Source organism: Nematolebias whitei, chromosome 12 (assembly GCF_014905685.2).
Source record: "Nematolebias whitei isolate Nwh7 chromosome 12, NemWhi1, whole genome shotgun sequence".
In the NCBI taxonomy this organism is placed as follows: domain Eukaryota; kingdom Metazoa; phylum Chordata; class Actinopteri; order Cyprinodontiformes; family Rivulidae; genus Nematolebias; species Nematolebias whitei.
Genome location: NC_056509.1, coordinates 49,325,662 through 49,339,625, shown reverse-complemented (window position 1 = coordinate 49,339,625; position 13,964 = coordinate 49,325,662). Strand labels below are relative to the sequence as shown.

General features: G+C 42.6%; 2 protein-coding genes across 2 annotated transcripts in view; both read left to right on the top strand.

Annotated features, from left to right (window-relative positions):
* Positions 1-2,748, top strand: part of LOC119417993 (DNA repair protein XRCC3-like) — a 54,853-nt gene extending 52,105 nt beyond the window's left edge. Inside the window, exon 7 of the mRNA XM_037685239.1 lies at positions 2,665-2,748. Coding sequence (XP_037541167.1) covers positions 2,665-2,748 — 84 coding nt within the window. The remainder of the gene's footprint in view (positions 1-2,664) is intronic.
* Positions 2,749-2,993: 245 nt separating this feature from the next.
* LOC119417992 (transcription factor IIIB 90 kDa subunit-like) overlaps positions 2,994-13,964 on the top strand; it is a 45,769-nt gene continuing 34,798 nt past the window's right edge. Inside the window, exon 1 of the mRNA XM_037685237.1 lies at positions 2,994-3,177. Within this exon, the coding sequence (XP_037541165.1) occupies positions 2,994-3,177 (184 nt within the window). The remainder of the gene's footprint in view (positions 3,178-13,964) is intronic.

Genomic DNA, 13,964 nt, shown 5'->3' with positions numbered 1-13,964 from the left:
AGGGGTGCACTGGTTGTGGTCGTAACAGATGTCACTCTCCTTCTGGAGACCGATAGCGTGTGATGTTCTCTCCAACACCTGGTGGGGTCCTATCCCTCTTTTTAGCAGGACCCAGTCCGGTGTGGTGGTCCGTAGTCAGTCTCCTCGGTCAGAGATTCTCCCTCCTGATGAGAAAAGCTGGACACCAAAGCTTGCGAATTGTTAAACACCCTGTATGGCCTTTTGATTATTTTATCTGTGGGATCCATGACCCATTTGTGGGCCTGGAAAAAACTGACTGTGGTTACTTCCTAGTGAGTACAACCTGTTTCTTAATTATTGGACACCCTGATGGTCCTTATTGTTACTGCTAGTGTGTACTCTTCCACTGTAATGGTTATAATAAAACAGTACTCGTAAAACTGAAATAAAATGCTATTCTTACATTCATCTATACACTTGAAACTGAAATGAGGTACATACTGGACTTCTCCAGGGATACCTGTGTACTCTAGTACCGTCCTCCACCCTTTCAAGCCTTTGCAGTCAACGGATCTACCTACAATAAGCAAAGTTAAACATAATAACACAACAACAATACACAATAATGCCCTGCAATAAGTAATTTCCTATGCTGGCCTCCTTCCTCCTGGAGCCTGTGGAAGGAACTTCATTAAACGCATGCGCCGACAACATCAAAATACAATATAACCTTAAAAGTTTTTAAACAACTGACATATAACACTGTAGAAACAAGAGGAATTTAATCTTCCCCCCAGGTACCTGTCTATGCGAGAGAGGGAAGCAAGGAAGAAATTCATAAAATTCATAACCATTGAGCCTGTTCCTCAGCAGTAAAACATGTGGTTAAAATACTTTGTTCATGAAACCTTTTATTAGCCCAATTAATCTAAGTCCAGTCAAGTCAAGTCAGTTGTGTTTAAAAATACCGAACCACCACATTTCTCCTTAACCTTTGCTCAAATCCACTTCAGGAGTCTGTGTTTTGATGCTAGGGACATCCCCCTTTTCTGGAATCTGTACACATTACAACAAAGAAAGAGAAAAATACTTTTGTTAAACCGATATTTACAAGTGCAATGTCGTTTTGTAGGCTTCTGATTTATTCCACTTTTCAAATGTCAATGTGGTTATCCTAAATGATCCTTTAAACGCCTCAGACTTACTACTGGCTTTTTGTTGTTCATTTAAATATAAAACCCTAAGAAGTTATTTTTGTATATTTTGTAATGATCTAATCATTGTATGAACTGTTTCCTGTTAAGAGCAGCCTTCACCTTCCCCCTTTTTGAAACAGCTTTCTGTTTCAAATCCGAAGTATTACCGGCTATAATTTACTAACACCCAGTCTGAGTATTAGTTTCAGAAATATAAAATATGGTGTAGTTTTAATCTTCCCCCTACTGTTATTCAATCCAGGTTTTGCAAAAAAAAAAAATAGCCAAATATAACCCAAGCTCTCATATAATTTTCCAAAGAGTTAACCATTAAATAAATTTCATCCCTTGTATCAAACCAGACCCACCAAACGAGCTCATTCAAGGCAAAGACAATCATTTATTATTACTTTAGAAAACATTAGTGAACTCAATCCAAATCAGGTCTCAGGTACAGGTTTCTCTTGAATGAGACTTCGTGACCCTGACTGAAACTCTTCAAACAGATTATTTCTTTGTAGATGTTCACACAACTGACCTGCAACTATTTTCTATAGAATTTTTGAGATGAAAGTTAGATTAGATATAGGTCTATAGTTGGCCAGAATTTCTGAATCAAGGTCAGACTTCTTAAGTAACGGTTTAATTACAGCAACCTTAAAGCTCTGTGGTACATAACCATCCATCCATCCATCCATCCATCCATCCATCCATTATCTTTACCCGTTTCTTCCATTTTGGGTCACGGGGGTCGCCGGTGCCCATGTCCAGCAATCACTGTGCGAGGGGCAGGGTACACCCTGGACGGGTCTCCAGTCCATCACAGGGACACATAGAGACAAACGAGACAAACAACCATTCACTCTCTCACTCTCACCTAGGGATAATTCAGAGTTACCAATCAGCCTAACTTGCATGTTTTTGGTCTGTGGAAAGAAAATGAAGCACCCGGAGAAAACCCACGCATGCACGGAGAGAACATGCAAACTCCACCCAGAAAGGCCCCTGGACCGGGGTTTGAACCAGGGACCTGCTCGCTGAGAGGCAGCAGCTCTACCAGTTGCGCCACATAACCATTCATTAAAGTCAAATTAAGTAGATCCAAAATGTGGACATTTTATTGCTACGCTGACGTCTCCGCCACTCTGCTGCCTCTGGTTAACGGTCTAAAGGTCCATAAAGACTGGTTCGGTCAGAACCGTCTGATCCTGAACCACAGCAAGACACCAGACCCCTGGGTGTGTTGAAAGTCTGGGTTCTCATTCGTCCGTGGTCAGGAGTCTTAGAGTTTTTAAGAGTTCTTCGAGTATTCAAACAGTCTTTCCTCTAAGACTCCTCCAGACCCATTTGCTGGATCAGAACCAGAACGCTGCCGTCTTTAACAGGAACCAGAACCACACCAGTCCTGTTTGAGCTGCCTGTCCACCTTCAGACGGACTTTAGTCAAAGTTAGTAAAATAATCTGAAGGTTTTTAATCCTCCATGTTACCTCCTTTAAACCTAACAGAGACCTGATCCTCCAGACCATGATCCCATAGCCCGCTGGGCCGACCCGGCCCACAGCAACCTGGTCCAGAGTGACCCGGCTTAGAGTCCAATGGAGAAGCAGCTTTAGCCACTAAAAGTTCCTCCAGCTGGCTCTGATCCGGACCCGTTACAGCCTTTTGTTGATGTTTCGTGCTCCACAGTTTGAATTTTACCAATGTTACTAATTTTACAACTTACAAAGTAAACTTTACTAAAGTTTGATCCTCAGCAGGTCAGAACCAGAACCAACAGAATTTAACAGTTTAAACTCTGATCTTATCCCACAGGTGTCGACCTTTGACCCCCACCATGAGCTCCCGAGTGTGCCAGACCTGTGGGGGGTCCGACATCGATGTGGACCAGGCCCGGGGCAGCGCCGTGTGTACGGGCTGTGGTTCGGTTCTGGAGGACAACATCATCGTGTCAGAGGTCCAGTTTGTTGAGGGAAGTGGAGGCGTGTCTTCCACCGTGGGACAGTTTGTCTCTGCAGATGGTGAGTTCTGACTGGCATGACCAGAACTGGGCCCAGATGGCCCATATTCAATTCAAATTCAAAAATACTTTATTAATCCCAGAGGTAAATTAAATGTTGTAACTCATCATCCTGGTTTCATTAAAGAGTTGTTCTAGATGCTGATGCTGTGGGCAGGAAGGATCTCTTGTAGCGTCTGTCCTACAGCAGATCTGAAGAAGCCTCTGTTGTTGTATGACAGTCTGATGAAGAGGATGCTGAGGGTTGTCTATAATGTTCTTCATTTTATGAAGAATCCTTCTTTGTACAATCATCTCCAAAGGTTCTAGAGGAGTCCCCAGAACTGAGCCAGCCTTCTTTATGAGCTTGTTGATCTTTTTTAAGTCACTTGCTCTGGTGCTGCTCCCCCAGCAGATGATGGCAGAAGAGATAGCGCTCTCTACAACAGACTTATAGAAGATATGCAGCATCTTGCTGCAAACGTTGAAGGACTTCAGCTTCCTCAAGAAGTACAGTCTGCTCTGTCCCTTCTTGTAGACGCTTCACTGTTGCATCTCCAGTCCACTCTGTTGTCCAGGTGAACCCCAAGGTATTTATACTTCTCCACCACCTCCACTTCTTCTCCCATGATGGAAATAGGGTTGGACCTGTTCCTGATTCTCCTGAAATCTACAATCATCTCCTTTGTTTAGTTCAGGTTCAAGATGAGATGATTGTTTCCACACCATGCCACAAAGCGGTCCACCAGTTCCCTGTACTCAGCTTCTTGTCCATCTCTGATACACCCGACCACTGCAGAGTCATCTGAATATTTCTGCACATGACAGGAGTCTGTTTTGTACTGGAAATCTGAGGTGTACAGAGTGAAAAGGAATGGTGAGAGTACAGTCCCCTGTGGTTCTCCTGAGCTACTGACCACCTGGTCAGACACACAACCCTTCAGTCTCACAAACTGTGGTCTGTTTGTCAGGTAGTCTTTGATCCAGGTGATTGTTCAGGCCTCCACCTGAGTCTTCTGAAGTTTCTGACAAAGCAGATCAGGCTGGATTGTGTTAAATGCACTGGAGAAATCAAAGAACATGACTCTCACAGTGCTGTCTGCCTTTTCTAGATGACAGTGAGTTTGCTGAAGCAGGTGAATGATGGCATCTTGAACTCAAAATCCGGGCTGATAAGCAAACTGCAGTGGGTCCTGATATGTGCTTGTTTGTCTAGTCAGGTGGGTCAACAGAAGTCTCTCTAGGACCTTCATGATGTGGGATGTCAGGGCAACATGTCTATAGTCATTGAGGACTGTTGAGTGAGTTTGGCACTGGAACAAGGCAGGAGGTTTTCCACAACACTGGAAACTTTTCCTGGGTCAGGCTAAGGTTGAAGAGGTGCTGCAGAACCCCACAGAGCTGCTCTGCACAGACCATCCAGGACTCTGGGACTGACACCATTTGGACTTGCAGCCTTATTCCGGTTCAGTCTTTCCAGCTGCTTCCTCACCTGACTTCTGGAGATGCAGAGGGGGGAGGCAAAGGAGGTATCAGCATCTTCTGATTTGGTTGAAAACCAATATGTAGAAGAAGAAGGGTCCATGACCCATGTGGTAGATGAAATATTTGAGGTGTGACAGGACAGCCTTGAGTCAGTGGAGGTGGTATGTACAGGTCCTTCTAAAAAAATTAGCATATTGTGATAAAGGTCATTATTTTCCATAATGTAATGATAAAAATGAAACTTTCATATATTTCAGATTCATTGCACATCAACTGAAATATTTCAGGTCTTTAATTGTTTTAATACTGATGATTATGGTATACAGCTCATGAAAACCCAAAATGCCTGTCCCAAAAAATTAGCATATTTCATCCCACCAATGAAAGACAAGTGTTTTTAATATAAAAAACGCCAACCTTGAAATAATCATGTTCAGTTATGCACTCAATACTTGGTCGGGAATCCTTTTGCATGAATGACTGCTTCAATGCGGCGTGGCATGGAGGCAATCAGCCTGTGGCACTGCTGAGGTGTTATGGATGCCCAGGATGCTTCGATAGCAGCCTTAAGCTCATCCAGAGTGTTGGGTCTTGCGTCTCTCAACTTTCTCTTCACAATATCCCACAGGTTCTCTATGGGGTTCAGGTCAGGAGAGTTGGCAGGCCAATTGAGCACAGTAATACCATGGTCAGTAAACCATTTACCAGTGGTTTTGGCACTGTGAGCAGGTGCCAGGTCGTGCTGAAAAATGAAATCTTCATCTCCATAAAGCTTTTCAGCAGATGGAAGCATGAAGTGCTCCAAAATCTCCTGATAGCTGCTGCATTGACCCTGCCCTTGATAAAACACAGTGGACCAACACCAGCAGATGACATGACACCCCAGACCATCACTGACTGTGGGTGCGTCACACTGGACTTCTGGCATTTTGGCATTTCCTTCTCCCCAGTCTTCCTCCAGACTCTGGCACCTTGATTTCCGAATGACATGCAAAATTTGCTTTCATCCGAAAAAAGTACTTTGGACCACTGAGCAACAGTCCAGTGCTGCTTCTCTGTAGCACAGGTCAGGTGCTTCTACCGCTGTTTCTGGTTCAAAAGTGGCTTTACCTGGGGGAATGCGGCACCTGTAGCCCATTTCCTGCACACGCCTGTGCACGGTGGCTCTGGAATCGGCCCTTCTCCACAATCCTCCTCAGGGTCCGGTCACCTCTTCTCGTTGTGCAGCGTTTTCTGCCACATTTTTCCCTTCCCACAGACTTCCCACGGAGGTGCCTTGATATAGCACTCTGGGAACAGCCTATTCGTTCAGCAATTTCTTTCCGTCTTACCCTCTTGCTTGAGGGTGTCAATGATGGCCTTCTTGACAGCAGTCAGGTCGGCAGTCTTACCCATGATTGCGGTTTTGAGTAATGAACAAGGCGGGGAGTTTTTAAAAGCCTCAGGAATCTTTTGCAGGTGTTTAGAGTTACGTCGTTGATTCAGATGGTTAGGTTAATAGCTTGTTTAGAGAACTTTTTCATGATATGCTAATTTTTTGGGACAGGCATTTTGGGTTTTCATGAGCTGTATGCCACAATCATCAGTATTAAAACAATTAAAGACCTGAAATATTTCAGTTGGTGTGCAATGAATCTGAAATATATGAAAGTTTAATTTTTATCATTACATTATGGAAAATAATGACCTTTATCCCAATATGCTAATTTTTTGAGAAGGACCTGTATGTTTGGCTGTGGGCAAGAGAGGAGGATGCTGAGCTTGTTCCTGAACTGAACCTATTGAAGAACGCGTTCAGTTCAATGGCTCTGTCCAGACTTCCATCCTTCTGATCCTCCTCCTGCTTGAAGCCTGTGATCCGTTTCATCCCTGACCACACCTCTCTGATATTGTTCTGTTGGAGCTTGCTCTCCATCTTCTTCTTGTACACCTCCTTGCTGTTTCTTATCTTGACTTTTAGTTGCTTCTGTGTGCTCCTCAATAATTCCCTGTCTCCCTCCCTGAAGGCTCTTTTTCTGGTTTAGCAGTTATTTCAGGTCAGTGGTGTAGTATGACATATCCTGAGATATATTCATACATTAAACGGGTTCACTCATCTTTCTGGACTGGATGATGTCGTGCTTTGAATTTAACAGAAATGTGGACGTGAGACGTTAATTATCTTTGACTCACCAAGCGAGTGGGTCATTTATTAACAGAATCAAGTTTAACACATCACACATTTACATTAATTTGGCAGAATATGAAAACAACAACATAATTAATCAGCTTTACAACCAGGAAAACCATACGGCCATGATTTTCCGTTGCTTCACCACAGACATTAATGAAAACATCTGGATTAATTTTCTAGCAGAAAGGAGAGTTTAAAGATGGAAAATTGAGATTTATCTTACAGAGAGATGTGTGAGGGAATTTGTCTGTTTTAACCAGAACAGCACGCTCTTTTGGAAATCAGCTTGTCCCAACAGTACACTTTTGGTGAAGGTCGACTTTTACCTTTTCTGAAGATAGATCAGTTCCGGCGTGGAGTCTCACTTCCAACCACTGTTCAGCGTCTCCGTGAGAACAGCCAAATACCTCGAGAGTCGTGCGAGGTTATCCAAACAGAAGTTATAATTCCCAAAATCGTCTCTGGTTCAGCTTGTTTGGTTTAGCAGCATCCATGAATGCCTGCGTTTGCATTCAGGAACTCCCAAACTCTCTGCACTCTGGATTCCAAAAACTCTGAACTCTCCTTTTGAACTGGGAAGTGCCACATTTAAATGGGCTCTACTTCCGGTTCGTTTGAGAGCCTCTGATTGGTCGATGGACCCCAACAGAGGTGTGTTTTGTGATGTAAGGGGTTATGGAAAGTCAAGGATTGTTTAAGAACAGACAGAAAGATATCATGGAAAAACCAGACTTCGTGGCGTCGCTCCACCAAGTATCTTGCTGTAAAAGTTAAACATGACATTTCTTTTCAGTAAACTTTTAGTTGACCGAAACCTGAACTTTGACACACACTTACAAACTCTGCTCACTTCAAGCAGACGATCAAGAAATTGAATCATTACTCTGTAACGTATTCTAACTTGATTTCTCTTTGAATTGAGAATTAAAAATCATTACTACTGTTTAAGTAAATAAAAATGAGTAGTTCACTTCAACATGTAAACATTGTTTGAACTAACACAATTTGATTATCAAAACATTTGTAAAATAGTAATGATCATAGAGAATTGTCTTTTTCCACTTGATTAATTCAAGAAAGAAAGTCTCAGGATGGGTCAAACTGTATTTCTGGATTCAAATCAATGAAATGACAGTTTCTGTCCATCTGGTCAGTTTTGACATCAGGTCAAGTTCACTACAGTGGTAATCCAGGGTTTGTTATTGGGGAAGCATCTCACTGTTCTGGTGGGGATGGCGTTTATACAGAAGTTTATGTAGTTGGTCACACACTCAGTCATGTCAATGATGTTCTCTCCATGTGGCTGGCATAGTGCATCCCAGTCTGTAGCCTCAAAACCCCCCCGCAGGGCTTCAACTTCCATTGACCATTTTCTCACTGTTCTCTTTATTGCAGGTTTCCTCTGAACAAGGGGTTTTTATTTTGAGCAGAGAAACACAAGATTGTGATCTTATTTGCCAAGAGGGGGGTCTTGCTTTAGCGATGTATGAATTGTTGACATTTGCATAAAACAAGTCCAGCGTTTTGTTTTCTCTAGTAGAGCAGCTGACAAACTGTTGGAGTGTCGAAAGTGTAGCACAGGGGCATGATTAAAATAACCTGATATTGCAACAAACGCACTTGAGTGTTGTGTCTGTAGCTTAGCAACTTCGGAGCTGATGACATCACATGCAGTCTTTGCAACAGCTTTGGGTGGAAAATAAACAGTTGCCAAAATAACACTGGTGAACTCTTGGCAAATAATATTGACAACTTAGTGCCAACAGTTCAAGATCTGGATTGCAGAGATGACACTTCACAGTAACATGTCCAGGATTACACCATCTGTTCACAAGCACTGCCAACCCACCTCCTTTTTTCACTCTTTAAATCTTTTATCTGCTCGTGTATTATGAAATTAACAGGGGTTCGTAAACGGTCGGCACCCGATGATTCACACGAAAGGAAATAAATCAAAGGAGACTGTTTTCTGCTAGAAATAATAGTGTCATTTATTAATCTGCCACAGAAAAACAGCCAAGCAAAAACATGTACACTCTTTACACACACAAATTGATATGAGAGCCTCTCACCGTGACACGTGGTCGGGAAGCCGTTCGACCCGGGTAAAGGAATCACATCAAAACTGCGCCGGGCACTCTCGTGCGTTGGTCCACAGCAGACTTCTGATTTTCTCACAATGTTGTGCTTCTTAAATACCCCTCCCCGACCGGATCACGTGAGAGCAGTGGAAAAACAAGTTTGATGGTTGTCAGGAGGACAGATCTAATTAAAACATGTTTTTCCATCATCAAAGCAGTCTGGGTTTGAAGGACATGTTTTTATGAAGCCATCGCTCTGTTGCACAAAGTGTGGATGGATGAAAGACCTGTCTACATCAAACCCTGGGTCACTGTAACCTTAAGATGGGCCAGATCCCTAGTTAGAGCATCCCCCGGAGGACTTTAATTACTCCAAAACACATCTGCAGCACAGGCCTGACTTTGGACAGATAAGCTGCATCAAAAGTGAGTATAAGTATTAATTGACATAAAAGCATCAATAATCATTCCTATATCAGCTCGTATAGTCAGAAAGCCTGGCAGAGAAACGCTTGAGTCGGGGATATGATTCTGCAGCCATGTCTCAGTGAAACACTGCATTCCCAATACTCTGAATGGGTCCTTGTTAGGGCCTGAAGTTCATCCAACTTGTTTCCCAGTGATCTCTCATTGCACATCATGATCGATGGAAGAAATGGGGGAGTGGTGGCGCAGAGGTTAGAAGATGTGTCTGGAAAGTCGCAGATTTACCTCCCGGTACAGTCAACCAAAAAAATAAAATAAATGTGGGTGGTAAACGTGGAATACCCACACCTCCCTCCACCTTCATTCGCCCCACTCTGGGCCCCTGAGCAAGGCCCTTAAACCCCACCATCTGTTCCTTAAACAGGTCTCTCTTGAAAATGAGTTGTCGTGGCTCAGTAAGACTACCTGGATAAATAAAGGGTAAATGGGGAAAAAAAAAAAAAAAAAGGTTTAAACTTCATTCTTCTCCATTTTTGCTCCTGCTCTGCATCCATGACTCTTTAAACTCATTTGGGATTTGGGGCTCTAGTTGAGATTTTTTTAGCTTTTGGAGATGTTAATCAGCTGCTCCCAGTTTAAGAAACAACCTTGTAGTTATGGTTACGCATCATAAATGTCCAAAAGCAAAAAATGTAAAAATCCTTCCAGCTGCACAGCATCTGACACCAGAGGAAATTAAAGTAATTAAAGTTTTCAAAAGTAATAACTCAGAAAGTAAGAAACAAAGCTACTCAAATATGCAGCCACCTTCAGCGGCGCAATTCTAGAACTATAACCACTGCAGACCACAGAGTCTTAACTGCTTGGTTAAAACCGACTTAGGCTTGGAACGGGTCAGTCTGACAGACACAGACAGGTGACTGAAGAAAATTTTATTAGCGAGTAGAGGACCCTCCAGCCGATCCATTCACCTCCAGCCGATCCATTCACCTGCAAAAACAGAAGGTTTAAGTTTATTTGTCATATGCAAATAATGATTGTTTCTTTCTTAGAAACAGAGGAAGAATAATTCAAAAAGCGTACAATACAAAAACAACTGGACTTTATTTGTAACAGAAATAAAGTCCAGTTTTTTGTATTGAACGCTTTTTGAATTCATCATGTCCTGGATGACTGAGAATCTTCACCAGCATAGGAAGAATAAGGAAGAACAGTCATTCCTCTGTGATCTCTCAGTTTGACTGGCATCGTATTCTGTTAACAGACTATATGAACTCCGCTTAGAACCATTTCCATAAGTTTCATTTATTTTGTGAACAAATGTACACCTTTTCACCAGTTCAGAATAAAGGGACGAGACAGCCCCTGGTTTATTCCTGAGCTAGCTGACCTCCTGCACAGGAGAGATCTTTGGGCTGCAGCGAGAAAATCTGACAGACACTGATCGAGTTTAAACAGATGAGGAAAAAAAGCTAAACTTCAATCAGGCTGCAAAACAATTATTTCTTATCTTAGACCTACAGAAATATAAATGACCCTAAAAGATTCTGGAAAACCATCCAATCTCTGGCAGCTCCCAATCATCCGACCTCCCATCACAACTTCTTTTTAACTGTTCCTGTGTCAAATAAGCACGAGATCCTGAACTGTTTCAAACATTTTGTTGCTTCTAGATGACAGACTTTTAAGGGAAGTGACTGATTTTTCATTAACTAACTTCTACAAATTCTCTCGTACAAGTCAATCTTCAGTTAATCTCACCTTTTCTTTCCCCGTTCTCAGTTAATGGTTAATTAAATTGTTAAAAGGTCTAGACTCAAGAAATGTGGTGGAAATTCATCTTGTCCTACAGATTTTTTTAAAGGCTGGCAGCTCATATCACAGTCCCTGTGTCCCACATCTTTAACCGTCCATGAGACAAAACTCCATCCCAGACACTTGGAAAACAGCCTTTGTTCTAGCTTTGCTGAAGGGAGGTGATCCCACCTCACTGAACAACTATCGACCAATCTCTAAACTCTGCATTTTAGCCAAGGTTCTAGAAAAACTGAAACTCTCAAATCAAAAAGTATTTGGACTCATTTAACATCTTACCTTTCCAATCAATCTGGTTTCAGGAAACAGCACAACCACTGCTTCACTGAAGGTTCTTAATGACATTGTTGAAGCACTGGATGCTGAGGATTATTGTGCTGCACTTTTCTTAGACCTGTCTAAAGATTTTGACACTGTGGATCATAACATCTTGTGTCATGAGATCTCAGAAATTTGTTTCTTAGATCACACCATTGATTGGTTCTCTAGCTATCTCAGATCGGAGGCAATGTGTTCAACATAATGGTACTTCCTCCAGTTTAACAGTCAACAATGGTGTACCACAAAGCTCAGTCTTGGGACCTACTCTTTACAATCTACATAGGTAATGTAGGTCAGAGCATCCCTGATGCATCCTTAAGCCCCCAGTATACTGCCGCGTATGTCCATACGCAGAGGTACGTACGTATGCGGAAGTACGAGCGTACCCCCCAGGGCATGTCGTGCAAAGCTCAAATTTTTACGACTGCGTACGCGGTGTCGCACAATAAACTGCCCAGCGATGGACCGTTTTGTATGAGACACCAATGTATTAAATTCCTCTTAGTCTCTGATCTGGCCTTTTCTTTTGTTTTTTTGCCAAGAGGCAGTGATCTCTTCCTCCTCCGGTGATGCCATGACTGAAATGGTGAGAAATGAATGAATTTGTCACGAGCCAATTAAAATCAGGTCCAGCATGGCTGCAGGAGGGTTTGGAGATTTCCTGGTGGGCTGTAGAGCCAGCGCTCCGTTTTTTTTATTATTATTTTTTTAGATATTTTTATTAACATATAAATACAGACCACCGCTGCGGCTGAAGCTGCCATTGCTCGCTTTTTTCTTTTTTCCTACCCGTCAGTCAATCCAGTAGGCATGTCAGCAAATGACAAATTGGCAACCTCAATTTGTCCCGAAGGTAAACGCCCCTCGTTTGTGAAGCTGCTCTGCAGCTGCTCGGGGTGTACGCTGGAGTACGAAGTCTGAACCCTCTGCGTACAGTACATGCGCATGTACGCATGAACGGATTTACGCGGCAGTATACTGGGGGCTTTACATTTCTATGCTGATGACAGTTTATTGTCAAGCTAACAGTTGGTAAGATTTTCCAGCTTTTGCAATCCACCTTTGAAATCATCCAGTCACATTTGTTCCACCTCAAACTTCTCTTAAATGCCGATAAAACCAAAGGGATGTTTTTTTTTTCCCCAAACAGGAAGTTGGTCCCAGCAGTTCTTCCTCTGACTTTATCCTCAAATGGCATCCGCATTGAGTTTGTTGATTCCTATAAATATTTCGGTATCTTTCAATTCACATCTCTTAAGCTTCACGTGGAAAACCTAGTAAAGAAACTGAAAGTTAAACTGAGTTTCTATTTCAGAAACATATCCTGTCCAACTCTGAATGCTAGGAAACTCATTGTAACAGACTTTCCTTTCCTCCATTGATTACAATGACATTTACATAAACGCTTCTACAAGCACCCTGCAGATGTTGGATGCTGTCTATCATGGTGCACTAAGATTCATAACTGGCTTTAACTACAGTACCCACCACTGCACCCAGTATTCACTGGTTAACTGGTCACCATTAACTTCACGCAGACTCACTGGTACATTTTCATCTTTAAATCACTTCTTGGTCTGCTGCCTTCATACTGCTCCTACACGTCTCGGCAAGTAATGTCCTGAGTGCACGCTGTAGCTGCACTCATGCAGCGTTCCCTCAGTGAGGACTGAACTAGACAAAAAGGACCTTCTACTCCGCTCCCGTTTCCTGGAATATCTTGTAAAAAGATCTGAAGCTCTCGACCTTGACCTCCAAGTGGCTTCAAACATCTGCTAAATCCATGGGAAAAAAACAGACATGTTCCCGTTTTTAGTTTTCTGCACCACCTTATAATCTAGCTGGGGTTTTTTTTGTTGCTACTTTTTCATTTGACTGTCCTTTTGGTTGCCATTTTGTTTTGATTTGCAAAAAAAATAAAAAATTTTATGCCTCGTAACTGTCCATTGTTGTCATAGTTATCCATTGCAGTCACTCTGTTAAGAAATCAGATCCCGTATGAATGAGTCCCTGAGGCTTTATGGGATTAACCCGTCTAAAGGTTGAATGAAAAGGTAAACAGTCAAACTTTAGCTGAACTTGTCCAAGGACAGTGAATGTGTGATAAACAGACATTGAAGTCAAATGTAACTTTAAAAACAATTCATGGCGAGTCTGGAAAATGAATAAGGGTTTGGGGTCATAAAGCAGTGCAGCTTCATTCTACACAGATCAACACGTCAACAATGCAATGAAATGCTGAGGACAAAAAGAACCACCTCTACTTGCCACAAAACAATACCAAGGCGCCAAAAGTGAGAGAAATACATCTGCAGCAGTACGGTCCTGTTGGAGCATATAGTTTCCCCTACCATTATACAAGTGGGACACCCTGCCCCATCAACAGAACTGAGCGAGCGCCTTGTCTACCGAACCGCGCCCACCCACCCCCCCACCCCTTCCTGTCCGCATTGATGTAACACTAAGCTAACGGCTCACAATACAGATGTGCTAGCTAAAAACAGCTTC